Source organism: Saccopteryx bilineata, chromosome 2 (genome assembly GCF_036850765.1).
Source record: "Saccopteryx bilineata isolate mSacBil1 chromosome 2, mSacBil1_pri_phased_curated, whole genome shotgun sequence".
In the NCBI taxonomy this organism is placed as follows: domain Eukaryota; kingdom Metazoa; phylum Chordata; class Mammalia; order Chiroptera; family Emballonuridae; genus Saccopteryx; species Saccopteryx bilineata.
In genome coordinates this window covers 366,911,802-366,931,052 of record NC_089491.1, presented here as the reverse complement: position 1 = coordinate 366,931,052, position 19,251 = coordinate 366,911,802, and the positions used below count along the sequence as shown (strand labels likewise).

The following is a 19,251-nucleotide window of genomic DNA, read 5'->3' as shown; positions in this document are numbered from 1 at the left end:
TAAAAGGACAGGCCGTGGCTAGGTTGCCCAGTGGACATAGCATCATCCTGGTCCATCAAAGTCATGGATTCAATCTTTGGTCAGAGCACATAGAAGAAGCAACCAATGAATGCACAACTAAATGGAACAGTAAGTTGATTCTTCTCTGTCTCTTTCCCTCTCTCTCTCTCCCCCCCTTCCTCTCTTTCTTTCTTTCAAATCAATAGAAAAATTAAAAATTAAAAAAAAAGACAAACTGTTGACCCTGGTTGGGTAGCTCAACTGGTTAGAGCATTGATCTGATATGCCACAGTTGCGGGTTCAATCCCCAGTCAGGGCACATACTTGAATCAACCAACAAATGCATCAATAAGTGAACAACAAATCAATGTTTCCCTCTCTCTCTCTCTTCCCCCCTCCTTGTAAATCAATACTTTTTAAAAATGACAAACTGCTAAACAATATATAAAGTTTGATCCATTTGCATAGAAATAAGCAAGCAGTCCCTGGCAGGTTGGCTCAGAAGTACAGCGTCAGCCTGGCGTGTGAAGTCCCGGGTTCAATTCCGGGCCAGGGCACACAGGAGAAGCGCCCATCTGCTTCTCCACCCCTCCTCCTCTCCTTTCTCTCTCTCTCTCTCTTTCCCTCCCGCAGCCAAGGCTCCATTGGAGCAAAGTTGGCCTGGGTGCTGAGGATGGCTCCATGGCCTCTGCCTCAGGCGCCAGAATGGCTCCATTTGCAGCAGAGCAATGCCCCATATGGGCCGAGCATCGCCCCCTGGTGGACATGCTGGGTGGATCAGTCTGGTGCATGCAGGAGTCTCTGTGTCTGCTTCCCCCCCACCCCTGCTTCTTACTTTGGAAAAATACAGGGAAAAAAAGGAAAGAAAGAAAGAAAAGGAAGAAAGAAAAGAGGGAGGGAGGGAGGAAGGGAGGTAAAAGGAAATGTAGGAAAGGAAAGGAAAGGGGAAAGGGAAAGGGAGCAAAAGCTATGAAATGGCAGAGAAGAAAGGTCTGGAGAAATACACACTCTTCAATAGGTTAGCCCAGAAATTAAGAGGGGGGACAATTAGGGGATACTTCACTTTCTAGATAATTGATTTCTGCAATGTTTTTATTTTTACAAGAATTTATTATTTTCGTGGTATTAAAAACATAGTTAAAGGTTATAACACTAAAAAAACCTTCAAGTTTAATTTGGATGCAAACTGTTACACTGTAGTTGTTTTAACATATCATATAGCATGTAATTTTTTTAATATCTATTTCATTCTGATTTGCATGCTACAAGTCTTGCTCCAAATTTTTGTTCTTGGGCCATTCTATAATCAGCAAAAAATAACAATGTATTAATTACTTGATTTCTAAACACACTTGAAAAGACATGTCCTTATCTAGAAAGATAATAAATGTTCTTGTCTCAAGCCTGAGAGGCAGGTGAGAAAATGCAAAGCCACAGTCACTCTTGGCCTCTCCCAGCCCATTTTCCCACAATGCCCTGGACCTGAAGCCACTCTCTTTGAAACCAACACGCTACCAACACACTATGTGGGATAAATGGGGCCAGAAACACCATGGGGAAGCCCTGGCCAGGAGAAAGAAGTGTGAAGACAAAAAGACAAAGCAAGAACTAAGATTGAATCATGGTAGGAAACATTCTGGAAGAAGTCCGAGGTGCTCTGCAGGACGGGCCAGTGAGTACCAGGTCAGGTCTGCCCTCTGAGCATGCCACACCCACACTCTACCACCACTGCTCATCCTGGTCACCAGGACTTTGCTTGTCCTCAGAAATCTCAATCCCCTGCCTTCTCTGACCTTCAGCAATGCTGCCTTATACCCTGGTATCACATGAATTTCCTGGCCACTGCGTGGCTCTCAGGAGTGACCGAAGCTGACTAAGGTCCAGCAGGTATGAACAATGCAGAGTCTCTACCAATAATGGGTGGCCAGAGGACAGTCTGGTGCCTTCCCAGAGCCTGGTTTGGAAGGTCCTTCAGGCCAGGGGCCGACCTAGGCTGATACAAGTCATGTAACTACACCCACCTGGGGACAGCTCCACAGGAAGCCAAGAACTGTTCTAGGCTGAGTCCCTCACACTTTTTCAACTCACTGAGCTCTCTGGGCAGGGTTCAAGTACACCAGATCTTCCATACTTCCTCAGAGGGCCGGTCCCTTGTGATTTATCCCAGGTCAATTGGGAAAGCAAGGGCCCTAGAACTCAGGAGGCGCCACATTCCCACCAGCGACCTGCAGGCGCCCTCCCATGTGGCTGATTGAGAAAACCTGGACAAGGACGATACTGCACTCAGGCACACCCACATACCAGCCACCAGATGGCAGCACAAACTCAGCACAGCCCCCACTTCAAGAAAAAAACTATTTTTCTTCGCCAAATTGAGTCCAAGGAGCTGGTGTAGCTGTTGACTGCAAACTGCTGTTGCCTCCCACATGGGATTTTGCAGATGCCTGGAATTTGGAAGATCTGAGTGACGTATGGCCTCACCTCCCACCCAGTCCTGGAGGCTGCTGGCTGGGTCATGCATGGGGCAGCGGGTGACAGCCACGCCAAAATTAGTGTCCAATTCAGACGCGGGTGTGGACAGGACATGGCCAGGAGGTCACTGCAGAGGGGGCTGTGGGAAATGTGCTTACTGCCCTGGAGCCTGGGAGACGGGAGGGGCAAAGGGGGGAAGCAGCCCCAGCTGGCGCGGGACTGAGAAAGGGAGCAGCCACGTGGGACCTGTGGGACCACCAGCTCTAGTCCTGTGCTGGACTCTCCCAAGCCTTCCGGAGGGGGGCGACTGTGAGATCAACTTACCTTGAAAGTGTCTCAACACCTGACCCTTCCTGGATGCTCTGAGCATGTTCAGGACACCAGTAACAGTGGCCTGTGGAGTGTCCCGGGGCCTGGCCATGCCCGCCACCTCGCTTACCCATGGAGCGTGGGGACCGAAGGCCCTGACCACTCACCTGGGGCTGATCCGCTTGGCCACCACGATGATGTCGCTGACACTGGCTGAAGTCTTCATCTTGGCTCCCGAGCCCATTGTCATGGCAACAAGTTTTTCTGTCAGAGTGTGACAGATCTAAGACAGCAAGGAGAGAGGTGATGGGGGCTGACCGAGCCCCTGAAGGGCTTCTGCCACCCCCACAAATTCAAATATGACCCCACCCGGGGTCCCACCCCACAGCTGGGCCCCCTAACCCAATAAACATATTAAAGTGAAAAGTACAGAGGAATGAGAGGAAATGGGTGGGAGAGGCAGAGGGTGAGACAAGGCTGAGGGTGGGGGAGGGGGAGGAACCCCAGATAAGGGTCAGGGTTTCTCCTGAGAAACATCTAAACTGAAATAATCTGTCTGAGAGAAATCACCTGCTCTAATTTTACCAGCTCGCTTAAGGGGGAAAACCTACTTTCTATTCCTTCACCTCCTGGTTTAGTCTTCCATCTGCAATGGGGCACCCGCAGACACCTGGCTGGACAAAGGACAGCTTCCCCTTTAAGCACATCCTCCATAAGTAACATTTTTTCAACAATGCTCTAGGGTCCTGGTCGGCAAACTGCGCCTTGCGAGCCACATGAGGCTCTTTGGCCCCTTGAGTGTGGCTCTTCCACAAAATACCACGTGCGGACGCTACCTCAATAAGGAATGTACCTACCTATATAGTTTAAGTTTAAAAAATTTGGCTCAATCATTGTATTGTTGATATTTGGCTCTGATGACTAATGAGTTTGCCGACCACTGTCTAGGGTAGTTTACTAGTCTGTTTGTCTAGATGATGATTAAAAGGCTTTGGAGAAAAGCAGAAAAAAGGTATTACTATGACACATGCCTTTCTCACAGTCCACACACTGCCGGCCACCCCAAAGCTTTGTTCCCCTTTCCAAATTCCCCAATGTTAAGACCTGGAGGTGCCTCTGTCCCTGTCAAAGAAGTCCCATTACCTCACCTATACTTGAGGTTAGGAAGGTGGGGGAACAAAGGAGCCCAGGAACCCCCCCAGGAGAGAGTCCCTGAGCCCCTCCACAGGGACTCAAAGGCAGCTGGCCAAAACAAAAGGCCTTTGAGACGTCAATAGGAAGCCAGAACCATCCCCTTGATCTAAGGTCCCAGGATGGACCATTGATTCCAGTCCAATAAGACTCCTTGCGGCTGACTCATCCTCTACCTCAGGAGCCCTCGTCCTTCTCCTCTAACAGGCAAGGGAAGGGGACAGACCCAGTGCTGGGTCACATCCTGGTTGGCGGAAGACAGACACAGCTTACCGCTACTGCTCTAGACACTGTGCCTGTCTCTACCTACATCATCTACGTTTATCTACACCCAAAGAGCTTCTTGGAATTAAATAATAAGCTTGAACTCTGTGATGACATTTCTTTCTCAAGAGACAGAGCTGAAGAATAAGTGAGATGAAAGACTTTTTTTTTTTTTTATTGATCTTAGAGCAGAGGAGAGAGAGAGACATGTATCTGTTTCTGTACATGCCCTGACTGGGGATTGAAGCAGCAACCTTTTCATATCAGGACGATGCTGTAACCACAGGAGCTATCTGGCCAGGGCAGGACGAAAGACTTTTTAATATCTTATGCTGAAAGGCACTGATGAAAACATGAAGCTATTTTTTTTGAAATCTTTAATTATTAGACTAAGAGATAAATGTGTAAACAAAAAGAGAGATAAGCTCGTGATTCCTCAGGTAACTGAAATGAAAAAGACCAACAATATTTGCAACTGGCCAAATATTTCATTATTACTACTATTCTAATAGGGAGGATAGTCTCTAGCAAGAACTTAAACACATTTGCCTGTGTTTTTCACAGGCAATTGTGGTGGCGCAGTGGGTAGAGCATCGACCTGGGATCACCCCTTTACTTCTGCGGCAATCAAAGAGAATTACCTTCAAGATGGCGATGCAGTGGGACATGAGGCCCCTGGGGAGACAGGAGGAAAGTGTCAGTGCTTATCTTTACAGGCCCACCTCCCTCCTGCCACCCCTGCTCCTCACCGAGCTCTGACACACCTGGAAACCCCCTGAGCAGGGAGGCTCAGGATTAAAATGGACAAGTCCATGAAGGTGCTGCTAAATGGGGCAGCACCTTCCGTCCTTAACCTTCCCTGCCCGCCCCCACCCTCTTCATTAGCTCTCTTCCCCCCAGTCCCGCATGCCCGGAGCTTCTGATGCTGTTCCTTCCTCCCAGAATAGCCTTCCTTTGAGGCTCAGCCAGGGAGTCCCTCATCTTTCAAGACCCACATCACAAGGCACCTTCCCTGTGACATCCTTCACAAAGTCCACCCCCGCCTCCCCGTCCCATGGACCACTAGACATCGCCTCTGCCGTGTGACCGCTGTGTGTGCACAGAGATCCTATCACTTCTGAGACAGTGTACCAAGGAGAATTCTGTCTCCACCACCAGTTTAATACCTGCAGAGCCTGGCCCAGTGCCCTGCACAGGGTGCCCGCACACAGTGCCCCACAGACCTCGGCCGGGGGAACGAATGACTGAATGATATGAAAATGTGGAGAGATCCCTGAGGACACTGGAGATAAAGGCTTCATCCCTGGAGCCTGTCAGACTTGTGGGCACCCCAGTGATAACCAAGCTCATCTGGGTGACTTTAAGACAACTTTTGCCACACACCACGGATCTCAGAGTTCAGGTCTACAGAATGGGGATAGAATGTGGGTTCAGCACAAACACTGTTATGTCATATTCTGATTTCCCTCCTGGTGAGAGCAGGGCAAGAGCAGATACTGACACAGGCTCCTGGGGGCCCAGTCAAGTGCTCAGCCAAGGACACCAGAAAAGGGCCCGAGGAGTCCCGGTTGCTGCTCCCAGAGGGCTAGTGGAAAGCAAACCACCCCCGCGGCCTTACGAGGCATCTTCAATCCAGTCCCCGGTCTCCAGGATGGCCTCAATGTGAGGGTTGGTGATGACGACATCGTCCAGTTCTAACTCCGAGGGCTCAGACTGCGTCTCCATGGCTCCAATGAGGTCCACAATGGGTCTGGAAGGAAGAGCCCAGGGAAGGCGGTTTCATGATGGACGGCTGCTGCCGACCTCCACGTAGTGGTCCCTGGGCCCCCAAAAGCATGATGGGAGTGAATAAGTTAAAGCAGGGACCTAATCTTAATGGGTCCACAGTAATGGGCAGGGCATATGCTAGGCAGTGACTCAAGGAGGCAGAGCAGGGCAGTAAAAGAACAAGAACAAAGTGACAGAGAACTGTTGTGGGCTGTAAAAGGCAAAAAGCCATTGTAGATCCGAAGCTTAGCAAAAGGCTAAGTTCTCCCCCCTCCACCTCCATATTGGCTATGATGCTGAGTATTTGCACCCACTTCACTTGCTGGCTTAAGTTGCTGAAAGCCATTTACATGTCCTTCCTCTTACTCTTTGTTTGTTCAAATGTTGGTTGATTTGGCTTATGCATGGTAGGGGCATTCCTGTTTATGCCTTGGGAGAGTTCCTGTTTTTGCCTCAGATGTGTAACTCTGTATCAAGGACCTCCTTGATTTGCATATGGCTATATAATAAAGCAAACTGGGACTATGGGGAAATCAGACATTGCCATCAGCATTGAAGAGGACTCCCAATCCCATCCTTTTTTCTTAATGAGTCTGTTTTCCTAATTCCGCAACCGGTCTCCCTCAAAACCTAGAATTAGGAGTCGCGCTGGTCTGTGGCAGAGAACAAGATGAGACACTAAGAAGAAGAGCAGGCCTACAACCACAATAATGACAACGAGGTATGAGACAAAGCTTCTCTCTCAGGACAAAATAACATCCTTACAAAACTTGTTTTCCCTTCCATCCTGCCTTTTCCTGACGAGCTAAATTTCCTAAGACCCAACCTACCAGAACCCCACTTTTGTTCAGCAGAATGGCTCTTGGGAACCACCCTGGTCCACTGCATAACCCCACCCTGTCCTGGTGACACTGGAGAAGTAACACCTCCTGCAACCTGACAGCAGGATTCTTTAAGAGATGTGGCACCAGAGCATTCTTTTCCACAGCAGAGCTTTCCTGGGTCATAAAAATGGGCATTTCCTAATTCAACCACGACAGAGATGCTGATAGGATTCAGATAGAGGGGTAAGAGAAACTAAGGGTTCGTGGCCACGGCCCCTTAAGGATCTGTAAATTAAAACATTCCGGAACTGAAAACAGGATCTTGCTTACAAAACCTTTTTCACATAAAGTGCATCCTGAACAAATCTGAGCAGAGAAGAGAGTCCTGTGCTGGGATTTCCCAACACCGAATGTGTGCTGCTTAGATGTGTGGCTGGGTGTGGGCATCGGATTTCTGTTCCTATGGGTTTGGTTGGAAAGGGATTTGGTTTGTCCAAATGATAAGTGAGGTGGCCAGTTCTAGAGTGAGGGCCACATCCTTATGCTAGGTGAACATATTCAGTCACTTTCTCGTTAGTTCAGTAACACATCAGAGGTAGCTCAGGATGTTGGGGGGCGTAAGCAACACTCTGAAGCTCTGTGGTCTTTATTGAGAAGGAGAGCCTTCAGCTACCATTCTAGAGGCAAAAGGCTGAGCCAGTTGCCCAGCACCAAACTTCTTTCTCTTTTGTGTGAGCCCCAGGGCACCGCCGCCCTCCTCCCTCGCCCGTTCGCACTCACTTGGAATCATAGCGCTGCAGCAGGTCTCGAGGCCGGCAGTATCGCTGCCTGCACACTACCACCAAGGCTGCAAACGAGGCCAGAAAGATGGTGGCCAGCACGCCTATGGCAACAATCACCACGGTCTCCATGCTCCCCGGGCTCCCTCAGCCCCAGTCACATCTCCCGCGTGGGCTGAAGCCTGAAGGACACAGGACAGAGGGGGCCTGGTCAAGAGGCTGCAAACAGAGTGGGGCAGTGGGGTCTGACCTGCAGAGACCTGACGGCCTCACCAGTGTAAGGACCAAGAGAAGATCAGAAAATAAGCAAGGCACTAATGGAACAGGGAACTTAAGGGTTACAGGCAGGTCCTGCTCCTGTTCTGTTAGGAGTAACATGCCCAAGGTCGTTCAAGAAGCAGAGACAGATAGGGACTCTGGGAAGCTGAGAGAGAAGAAAAAAAAAGGAAAAAGAGACAAACGTTTGCATTCTATTGGTTAAAAGACCCTTATCAGAAGTTTAGGTTTGGAATTCGCCAATGAGCTAGACCCCAGCCCCTGTTGCTATGCTATGTGCAGCCCCCTTAGCAAATAGGTTACCGCCACATCTGCTTCTGTATGAGGCTTGCTTGCTTAGCTTATAAAAAGCTTTAGCTGTGAGCGCTAGGTGCGATTCCCATCTGTAGCTCCTTGTGAGCACGGTGTCTCTGGACACCTCGGGAATTTGCCCCTGCGCAGGTAAAACTGGCCAATAAAGTTACATCTATACTCCTGAAAGTCTCCGACGTTTGTTCTTGACCCGGTGGATGCTACAACCAGCATCAAGACGCGTCTCACATCATGTCCCAAATCTGCCTTCTCCTGTGTTAGAAGGGCTGGTTTCTCAGTTGGACCAGCGTGGACTTTGCCCTGGGACTAAGGGAAACATTTTCACTAGCTCTGTTGTCTTTGCATTTATAGCAAGTGCATGAAAGGCGGGGCGGTATTTACTGAGGGCCTCCTCCGAGCCAGACACTTTGTGCGTTAACTCTCCTAACAATCCTATGAGGCAGGTATCAGTATCCCCACCTTACTGTTGAAAAAACTGAGGTTCAGGCCCTGGCCGGTTGGCTCAGTGGTAGAGCGTCGGCCTGGCGTGCAGAGGTCCCGGGTTCGATTCCCGGCCAGGGCACACAGGAGAAGCGCCCATCTGCTTCTCCACCTCTCCCCTTCTCCTTCCTCTCTGTCTCTCTCTTCCCCTCCCGCAGCCAAGGCTCCATTGGAGTAAAGATGGCCCGGGCGCTGGGGATGGCTCCTTGGCCTCTGCCCCAGGCCCTGGAGTGGCTCTGGTGGAGACAGAGTGACGCCCCGGAGGGGCAGAGCATCGCCCCCTGGTGGACATGCCAGGTGGATCCCGGTCGGGCGCATGCGGGAGTCTGTCTGTCTCTCCCCGTTTCCAGCTTCAGAAAAAATCCAAAAAAAAAAAAGAGGTTCAGGGAGGTTAAGAAATTTGTCCAAGTTTATATAGTCAGGAAGCAGAAAGCCAGCCACTTAAACTGAGGTGAGCATTCAACTCCATTTTCCTTTCTACAAAGTAAAAAAAAAAATTCTCAATAGTCTAGAAAAAGTTTTGATTGTCAGTTTCAGTGTTGGAAACTTACAGCCACTATTAAACTTGTTTATTGACTTTTCATTCAGGAGATTCAAAACTATTTTAAACTCACTGGCTGGAGGGAAAGGGCATCTCAGAGAAGTGTGTATTCATGTTTTTTCTTCCTTTTTTTTTTTTAATAGAGAGAGGTAGGGGGTGGGGGCAGCGATTTGTTGTTCCACTTATTTATGCATTCATTGGTAGATCCTTGTAAGTGCCCTGACTGGGAATCAATCAGCAACCTTGGCGTATTGGGGAAACACTAACCAACTGAGCTACCCAGCTAGGGCCTCCACAGTGTTTTCATTGAAAGTCTCTAACTTGTGTCACTTTAATCAAGTCTCATCTCCTCTCTGGGTTTTATCTTCTCCACCTGCAAAAATTAAAAAAAAAAAAAAAATGGGTACTTTAACCTGGGAGTTTCCATAACTCCTCTATTTGGATTTTGATAGATAAAATGGCTACTCAGCTGCCATCCCAAGAACAATGCAGGCCTGAAGGAGGAAGAAGGTCTGGAGACAGAACATTCTCATCCCCCCCCCCAAATCTGAGGTTATATAGTTAATTAGCTCACTATTCTTTCTTAAGAGCTTTCTGGCCTCCCTTTTGAAATGCAGTAAGATGTACATAGGTCTTCACAGCAGGATCTGGGAAGTGTCCTTGAGAGCAAACATTTGGGAAGAACCCGACCTTAAGGTTAGGAAAGGAGACAGCCATCTTAAAGGGGCTAAATCACAACTCTTAAATCTTTACTTTGTATCCTAAGAAAACAGGGAGTCTGTGAAAGAAATTTCACAGATAACACCCAGGGACTTTGGGAGCCCTACTGAGGCTTTGGGGGCCTTTGATTCTAGGAGGAATCTGAGAAGATTCTCCTGGTTGTGGAACCGGAGAATGTGTCAGGGCTTTGGAAGCCCTGACTAAAAGGGAAGTGTTTTCCTTGTGTGTTTGCTTGTCAGCTGGTGTGAGACTTTAATAAATGGAATGGGCCACCAGTTTTTAGCTCCACTGTCTGCCTAAATTCAATGAGAACCTGCATGGCCACGATGGTGGCAGCCACTGGCCACACAACACTAGCCTCGTGTTTTTGATTTGGCCCATGGTTTCTGCCTTTCAGATTTAATTCTACATTCCATGTCTTAGAGAGTCCAAATGTTCCCGGTTGTCATTCAATAAATATCTACTATGCACCAAGCACTGGGATGAATTCTGGACATTGAAGACAAGAAAGAGATGGAATTCAAAACCCAGGGGAAGAGGTAGACAGGCATTTCAACTCCCTGTGCCTGGGCCATATGCAGAAACACACAGAAAAGAAAGTAATTGCGATTGCATGACATTTTCTGAGAAAACCTTCACAGGGCAGGTGATGCTTATCTGGGTTTTGAAGGATGAATAGGAGGAGTTTGGCAGCTGGACAAAGTGAAGACTTAGCTTGGCTCACGAGTGCCAAGGAGGTCTTTCTCAAAGGCCTCACATAGTTGATCTCCCACCTGGAATTCACTTGTGTTGGCCAAATAAGTTTGTAAATATGATGTATATGTTTGCTCGCTTATAGTTTGCTTTGGGTGTGGGGGACAGGCTGTAAGCAGGCAGGGTCGTTATAGCCTAAGGCTTAGTTTTAAGACTAAGCCTTTCCCACTCTTTTAATACTAAGATCTTTTCAAAAGTAAGCTTTTCCTCACACCCTTGACTGTTCCATGATGTGGGGTGGTGCACTCTCATGAGGAATCCTATTATGCCTTGAATAAGTGACTTTGTATCAGAGACTTCCTTGTTTGTATATTGGATTAAAGATTTTGATTTCTACACTATAAAATGGGGCAGAGGAGCCCATGCTGGAGAAGAGCAGAGAAAGGCCACGTGGAGGAGAGGAGAAGCAGCCAAGATGGCTGAGTGCTGAAAGAGAAGGCAGTTTGTGCAGAGTTTGTGCAGAGAGAAGGAGATGGGGAAGAGGGGGATAAGACTGGTGAGGTAGGAACCTTTGATTCTAGGAAACTCTGATAAGTCAGTGGCTTTGGGAGCCCTGAATGGAAAGGGAAGTGTTTTCCCACTGTGTATATTTCTTGCCCACAGGGTGCAAGCTAGGATTAAAGCTAATGGCCCACTGGTTTTTGGCTCCATTGTTTCATTATCCTCTGTCCAAATCAAATGCGAACCTGCACCTGCCAGCGGCAGTGATGGTGGCCTTGGCTACTGGCCTTACAACTTGCCTACAAGGTGAGATGGTTGGGGTCTCTTCCCTCTCTGTATCTCTGATGTTGTGTATGTTGGAGGGCGGGGCTAATTCTCAGGGTCTGCCTCCATTTCTCTAAATGTGTGTTTCCACTGTCCCTCCTAAAGGACTCTCACCTTTAGCCCTTTGTCTTTCTTCCTCTAATTTCTCTGTCCTTCTATTTCCCGTTTTCCTCTCTACTCGCACGTCTTTCTCCCTCCTTCAGTCTCTCCCCTTCTCAGAATTTCCTCCCCTCCCCCTACCCCATGGCCTCCGAGACCACCCCCTTTGCTTCCTCTGTCTGCCTGTGCCATAAGTGTATTTCTCTGAGTTTGAGCATCCTGAGTCTGTGCGGTCCTTCTCCATGATTTGGCTACGTGTTTGTGTGTTTCCGTTCCACGGGTAGGTCCCAATCAGTCTCTCTCGCACGCGCTCTCGCTCTCTTTCTCTCCCTTCCCTCTTTTGGGTTCTAAATCCACAGGATAATACAGACCCAAGCCCCTACCCCTTGTCCTCTTCACGGCAACCCAGAACACTCACCGAAAACACCCAGGACGTTGGGAGGGACCCCCACCACCTCGGCGCGCTGTGCGGGGCTACCCCGCCCGCAGCGCCAACTTTCTCCAACTTGTGGCCGCAACAAAGCGGCGGCCGGGCCGGGGCTCCCTCCACAAGACGGCGCCCCGAATCCCCACACCATCCTGCCCGACACCAGCGCTCCCTCGCCCAAGGGGCTGGGCTGGGCGGCTCGCCCCGGCCCCTGTCCCGAAGCTCCGGGCGGCGGGGCTCACCCACCTCAGGCTGCGGCTGCAGGACGCATTCCCCGGGCGCTCCCGCGGCCGCCCCCCGCTGATGGCAAAGTCCGGAGCGGGACTCGCAGGCGGCTCCTGGGAGCGGAGCATGCCGGGAAGGAGCTGGGCTGTCCCAAGAAATCAAGATAAGTCCCCTGGCACCGCCAAACCCTTGGCGGTGAAGCAGGAGGGGGAGACGCCAGCCGCCTCCAAATCCCCCGCTGCCAGGCGCCGCTGTCACCGCCAGGCCCCCCAGCCGAGAGGGGGGTTGAGGCAACAGGAGGCAGTCACTGTGAGACCCAGCAAGTGATCCTCGTGCCTCCTCGGAGGTCAGGCCCCAACTGCACAGAGGAGAGAAGCGGGGAGGGTCCCTGCCTCCCACAACCCCCACCCAGGATGGCTGTCCAGTGGGGGCTGGGCTGGGGAGCACAGCAATTTCCACAGTGAGACTGGTCTTTGCTTGAGTCTGCTCTGCTAATAGGTCTGGTTTAAATCCTGGTTCTGCCACTCATTAGCTGTGGACAACTTATTTCACTTCCCTGTGCCTTGGTTTCCACATCTGTAAAATGAGGCCAGCTCTTGTCAGCATCCACCAAGTCCAATAACAACATCCATGCAATGCATCTAAGAGTGCTCCGCCCTGGGTGAATGTGAGTCAATGACAGGCCCACCAGGAACAGGAGTAGAAATGCAAGACCCTGGCTGACATCCTGCCCCCTCTGTTAACACTCCACTCCATCCCATACAAAGGGGAATTCATTGCGTTCGTGGAGACACAGCCTCCTTAAAGATGCCCAAACCTGGCTGTGCATGATGCAAAGGAAGGATGGAAGTCCATATAGGCCCTGGAAGCAGGCTGAGGGCTTCTCAGACAGAGATTTTGAGTCCGGTGTACCAGGAGCATGGTCTAGAATAGTGACCTTGCCACAAGAATTTTTGTGCATGCAATACCCTTTTTACCCCATCCAACCGTTAGTCCAGAGATCGGGAACCTCTGGCTGAGAGAGCCATGAACACCACATATTTTAAAATATAATTCCATGAGAGCCATACAATATGTTTAACACTAAATACAAGTAAATGTGTGCATTTTATGTAAGACTAACACCTTTATTTATTTTATTTATTCATTTTAGAGAGGAGAGAGAGAGGGAGGGAGACAGAGAGAGAGAGAGAGAGAGAGGAGAGAGAGACAGGGGGAGGAGCTAGAAGCATCAACTCCCATATGTGCCTTGACCAGGCAAGCCCAGGGTTTCGAACCAGCAACCTCAGCATTTATTTCCAGGTCGACGCTTTATCCACTGCGCCACCACAGGTCAGGCCAAGACCAACACTTTTTTATTTATTCATTTTATCTTTTGTATTTTTTGTATTTCTTTGAAGTTGGAAACAGGGAGGCAGTCAGACAGACTCTCGCATGTGCCTGACTGGGATCCACCCGGCACGCCCACCAGGGGGTGATGCTCTGCTCATCTGGGGTGTGGCTCTGTTGCATCCAGAGCCATTCTAGTGCCTGAGGCAGAAGCCACAGAGCCATCCGCAGCGCCCGGGGCCAACTTTGCTCCAGTGGAGCCTTGGCTGCGGGAGGGGAAGAGAGAGACAGAGAGGAAGGAGAGGGGGAGGGGTGGAGAAGCAGATGGGTGCTTCTCCTGTGTGCCCTGGCCAGGAATTGAACCCGGAACTCCTGCACGCCAGGCAGACGCTCTACCACTGAGCCAACCGGCCAGGTCAAGATTAACACTTTTAAAGTACAATAAGTCTCTGAATTCTTTTTAATAACGTTATGCTGTTGCTAACCAATGATATATTGGTTAGCAATAAAGTACTTACCATTAATGCGACTTCTGGTGCTGCATGGTTTTGCTGATAGCTTTTTAGTCTCCTTGATATGTGGTGAGGTTAAGCTTCATGCAGGTGTTGAGACTTCCATCCGTTAAACGTGATCGTAGTTTGGTCTTAACGTTCTTTATTTGTAAGAAAGTCTGCACACGTGCAAACTTGCTTTTGCTCACAGAGCCAAACATTGTCAGTACAGCAATACTCAAATGCTGCAGTGTGTGGTGTGTGATGGGAAGTGCGTTCCAAGTTTTGACAATCAGCTGGTCCGCAGGTTGAAGTGTTTTTATTTCTCCCCACTTATGTTTGCTCGCCAACTCTGCTTGCTGTTGTGCAAATCTTTCCAAATCTTCATCCAGTGACTTGAACTTATTCATCCACATATCAGAGGCCTTTGGGTCAGCAGCTTGTAGCTCAACATCTCTGATGGAGACACAGGGATGTAACTCAGGTCGGCACTGTCCACTGCACACTTGTGTGGATGGGTGATGAACTTAAGACGAGTGTGCTCACGAAATTCTCCAAAGCACACTTTGAAAGACTGCAGGAGATTATATGTGAAACCCGCTAAGCTGCAGGAGATCAAGATGTTGAGCAGGGTCACTTGCTGTGCATGCATTTTAAACTCTCCCAGTTTTTCAGAGTGTAGTAAATGACCTGTTTCAATGTCTGCAATGAAGAGTTCCAGCTTGTTTTCAAATGCAAACACTGCTTGTTGAAGAGATAAGACTGTATTTCCAACGCCTTGCATTTCACATTGAGCTGGTTCAGATGTTCAGTCATGTCCACGAGATAGTAGAACTTCAAGAGCCCCTCATTGTTAGCTAACTCAGGATGCTCAACGTTTTTCATTTCAAGAAATGTCCGGATTTTGCTCAGACAAGCCGCGAAACAGCTGAGCACCTTCCCTCTTGACAACCAACACACATTGCTGTGCAGAAGCAGACCAGGATAATTATCCCAACTTCATCCAGCAGTGTTTTAAACTGGCGATCATTTAAAGCTCGGGCAACAATAAAGTTGACCACCTGAATGACCAGCAACATCACCTCACTAAACTGCTCGCCACACATCTGAGCACAAAGCGCCTCCTGATGTAGGATGCAGTGAAAACTTAGGATGGGTCTCTTTTCATGTTCACGAAGAAGCGCTACAAATCCTCTGTTTTTCCCCACCATGCACAGAGCACCATCAGTACACACTGAAATAAGTTTATCCCTTGGTAGATTTTTTTCTTTAGCGAACTCAGTGAAAGAGTTGAATAAATCCTCCCCTCTTGTTGTCTCTTTCATAGGCAAAACAGCAAGACTTTCCTCACGTAATGTGTCACCAACAGCATACCTTGCAATCACACTGAACTGGGATAAATGGCTTATGTCTGTTGACTCATCCAAAGTGAGAGAAAAGAATGGTGCTGCATTTATGTCCTTCACTTGTGTTGCCTCAATTTGACTTGCCATCATGATGGTACGATTGTGAATAGTTCTTGCCAACAGAGGCATGTCTTTTATTCATTTGATTATCTTGTCTTTATCCGAAAAGTCGTCAAAAAGTTCATTGGCAACATCAAGCATGAATGTTTTGGCATATCTCCCATCTGTGAATGGCTTTCCGTTTCTCACAATTGCTAAAGCACCAGCAAAGCTAGCCGAATTTCAGTCACCTTGTTGGGTCCAAACACGGAGTTGCTGCTGACTAGCTTGTACTCTGCACAGTAGCTCTTGACATGCTTTCTTCCTGCTGTTCCCCGCTGGATATTTCAATGCAAATGTAGTATGGCGTGTGTCGAAGTGCCACTTTATATTTGACTGTTTCATCGATGCAATTTTATCGTTGCATATTAGACACACTGCAGAACCTGCTCTCTCCACAAAGGCGAATTCCTCTGTCCATTCCTGCTGAAAAGTATGATACTCCTAATCTTTTTTTCTTTTGGCCATCTTCTTTGTCAAAAGGGTTTCTGCAATTAGCTAGCTGACTACCCGATTAAAAGGAGGGAAGTTTACTTCCTGACCTCACAATGACCTGTGTACGTTACACATTATCCAATAAAAATTTGGTGTCCCGGAAGACAGCTGTGATTGGCTCCAGCCACCTGTAACCATAAACATGAGCGTTAGTAAATGAATGGATTGTAATACATGAGAATGTTTTATATTTTTAACGTTATTTTTTTATTATTAAAGATTTGTCTGCAAGCCAGATGCAGCCATCAAAAGAACCACATCTGGCCCTGGCCGGTTGGCTCAGTGGTAGAGCGTCGGCCTAGCGTGCAGAGGACCCGGGTTCGATTCCCGGCCAGGGCACACAGGAGAAGCGCCTATTTGCTTCTCCACCCCTCCGCCGCGCTTTCCTCTCTGTCTCTCTCTTCCCCTCCCGCAGCCAAGGCTCCATTGGAGCAAAGATGGCCCGGGCGCTGGGGATGGCTCTGTGGCCTCTGCCTCAGGCGCTAGAGTGGCTCTGGTCGCAACATGGCGACGCCCAGGATGGGCAGAGCACCGCCCCCTGGTGGGCAGAGCATCGCCCCTGGTGGGCGTGCCGGGTGGATCCCAGTCGGGCGCATGCGGGAGTCTGTCTGACTGTCTCTCCCTGTTTCCAGCTTCAGAAAAATGAAAAGAAAAAAAAAAAAAAAAAAAAAAAGAACCTCATCTGGCTCACAAGCCATAGGTTTCCAACCCCTGCTTTAGTCGATTCTGTGCGTGGATCTTTCAGGTGTGGCTGTGCGCCCAGCTGGGGTTCCTTTGCTCCATTATAGTCATTCAATTTGTTGAAATTTCAAGGGGAGAGATCAAGAGTATCTCTCACATCACCATTACTCTGATGTCATCTCTCTCCCTACATTTCTAACAGTGGTGGAATTCAAATAATTTTGCCACTGGTTCTCTGCCCTAATGTCCATTTTAAGTATAAAAAAATGATATACCGAAGGGTAGTTTATGATTTCATGCACTTAATACTTAACTAAGTATATAATAGTTTAAAAATATTAATGAAAAATTATTAAATGATACCTGACAAAACACAATAAAACTTTTATTTAAGATATTTTTATATTGCTTCTTGATTGGCATCCTCACTTGCAATTTTTTCATCTATTGATGGATTGAACATTACTCTAAGTGCTTAGAATATGCTGTTGCACAGATGAACAGTAAATAAGATTAAAGAATGAAAATTTGTGATTTTCACATTGGGCAGCTGCCCAGGCTCCCACCTTAGAGGGAACCTCGATTACAAGTGCCATTTTAACAACTGGTTTGCTGAACTCGACAAAAAAATTAGGTACCGCTTCTGCCAAACCAGTGCAAACCAGCTGAATCCCACCACTGATTTCTAAGAATGACTCTCTTGCTAAAACGGAGATTAAGACACAAGAGAAAGGAATGGAAGGGGGAAGGGAAGTAATATTCATGGCCACATAGTGTGTGCTGTGCTCTCTGCTTGGTGCTTTACTTCCAAACGAGAACTTGTTCATTAGTGGGTCACAGAATGTCAACTGGTTTTGTATGCATTAGGTTTCAATTGCTTTTTGCCTTATAAGACAGGTATAAATAAATTTTTATTTTGTTTGTATTTACAATTTTATAAAAAGAGTACAAATGATGCTGTTTTATGAAAGTTTTATTTGGAACTTGAGTGTTTCTCGTTCCGTCACCAGAAGCTGCTCCCCAGCCCTTCTAATAGAGAGGGGAGGCTCTTGTGTTCGTAGGCTGTCCAATTCTGAGCCTGCTCTGAAGCTCAGGGTTTTCTATCCACCAAACACTTGGGTGCTTTTGAAATATAGAAAAGAAAGGCTCTTAGCATGAATATGTTTTGGCATAACTTACTTTCTCTAAAGTTAAGAGACTTTTAGCGGAACTTACTTTTTCTAAAAAAGACTCCTTAGCCTGGCCTTGAGACTGGGTTCCCAGGCTGTGGCCTTGGATAGTTCTGCAAGGTTGCAGATGTTCCCAGAGTGTTTCTCCCTGAATTAACCTTATAGATAAACATTGTAAGAGAGTGTGTTTCACTGCTTTGTTTTACTGCTTGCTTCCTCTCCTCCCCATTCCTCAATCAGTATGTAATTTTGTCTTTAAAAGCTAGCCCCAAACTGTGTTCAGGTCCGCATAGATTTGAAATACTTAGGTCTCCATGTGGTTGCCGGATTTAAAGACTTCTTAATTTGGCTACTTAATTGTGTGTGTGACAAGACATCTGTTTCTCGCTGTTTCGATACAACACTTTTAAGTATTTTTCTACATATTAGGCTCATTGGCACCTATTTGATCAGTTCTAAAATGTGCTTTCATGCCTCGATAGCTTGAATATGGGTCTCTGTCAGGGATCTCTGTCATTAATCTGGGGCACATCATAAATAAGAACACTTTACTACTTCATAAAGACAATGTCACTTGCCAGACCTGTGGTGGCACAGTGAATAAAGTGTTGACCTGGAATGCTGAGGTTGACAATTCAAAACCCTGGGTTTGCCCCGCCAAGGCACATACAAGGAGCAAGCAGCAACTAAAGTGAAGCACCTATGAGTTAATATGTCTCACTCCACCCCCTTGTCCCTATCTCCTTTCTCTGTAAAATCAATAAATTAAAAAATCTTTATGTATAAAAAAAGGCAGTGTCACTTATTTTTCAAAACAAGTTTTTGACCAAATATATTGTTCTCTTCTACCCAAAGGTGGGCAGAACAGGCATTTTCATCTCCTTTTACAGGTGAGTAAAAACAAAATTTCAAAGTGTTAAGTGCTGTCACATAGTGACCAGGTCTCCTGCTTCCAGTTTGGGGCTCTCTGAAGCCTGTGCTACTCCTTTCTAAGGACTCTGACCTCATTCTCTGACCCTCCCCACCACCGCAATACATTTAATTCTTCCGGGAAAGAAACCCAGCTACACAAACGTACATTTGACTTTCATGCGGTCAGAAGCTTTGAATGGTTCCCCAAGTAAAACTGAGAATTTTAGAAATGACATGAAATGAAAGCAAAGTAGGCATCTGACAAAAGTTGCCTTTTCCTTCTGTATTTTAGGACCCCAAGTACTATTATTCCATAGACTTATCGAATGTTCCACATTGGCATATAGCCTGGCAAATTCTTAACCTACATACATCCTAGATGCCTGCCTAAATTTAATCAAAGAGCTAGGCTGGACATAGTGGTTTTTCCTGTATAGAGCCTTTTGTTGTCGGGCCTAGGATATG

The 19,251-nt window shown here is 47.7% G+C and overlaps 1 protein-coding gene and 1 long non-coding RNA gene across 3 annotated transcripts in view; one reads left to right on the top strand and one right to left on the bottom strand.

The window, feature by feature from the left end:
- LOC136326830 (transmembrane protein 98-like) overlaps nucleotides 1-19,251 on the bottom strand; it is a 79,081-nt gene that overhangs the window by 2,214 nt on the left and 57,616 nt on the right. The window contains exons 1-5 of one of the 2 annotated variants that reach the window (XM_066263329.1): nucleotides 12,226-12,364; nucleotides 7,608-7,788; nucleotides 5,855-5,986; nucleotides 4,878-4,911; nucleotides 2,949-3,064 (exon numbers count right to left, since the gene is read on the bottom strand). In XM_066263329.1, the coding sequence (XP_066119426.1) occupies nucleotides 2,949-3,064; nucleotides 4,878-4,911; nucleotides 5,855-5,986; nucleotides 7,608-7,738 (413 nt within the window). In that variant the 5' untranslated portion in view covers nucleotides 7,739-7,788; nucleotides 12,226-12,364. Of the gene's footprint in view, nucleotides 1-2,948; nucleotides 3,065-4,877; nucleotides 4,912-5,854; nucleotides 5,987-7,607; nucleotides 7,789-12,225; nucleotides 12,365-19,251 lie in introns of those variants that run through there. The other variant, XM_066263330.1, reaches the window with a different exon arrangement.
- Nucleotides 1-19,251, top strand: part of LOC136326832 (uncharacterized) — a 67,564-nt gene that overhangs the window by 26,463 nt on the left and 21,850 nt on the right. The gene's annotated exons all lie outside the window — the stretch shown is intronic.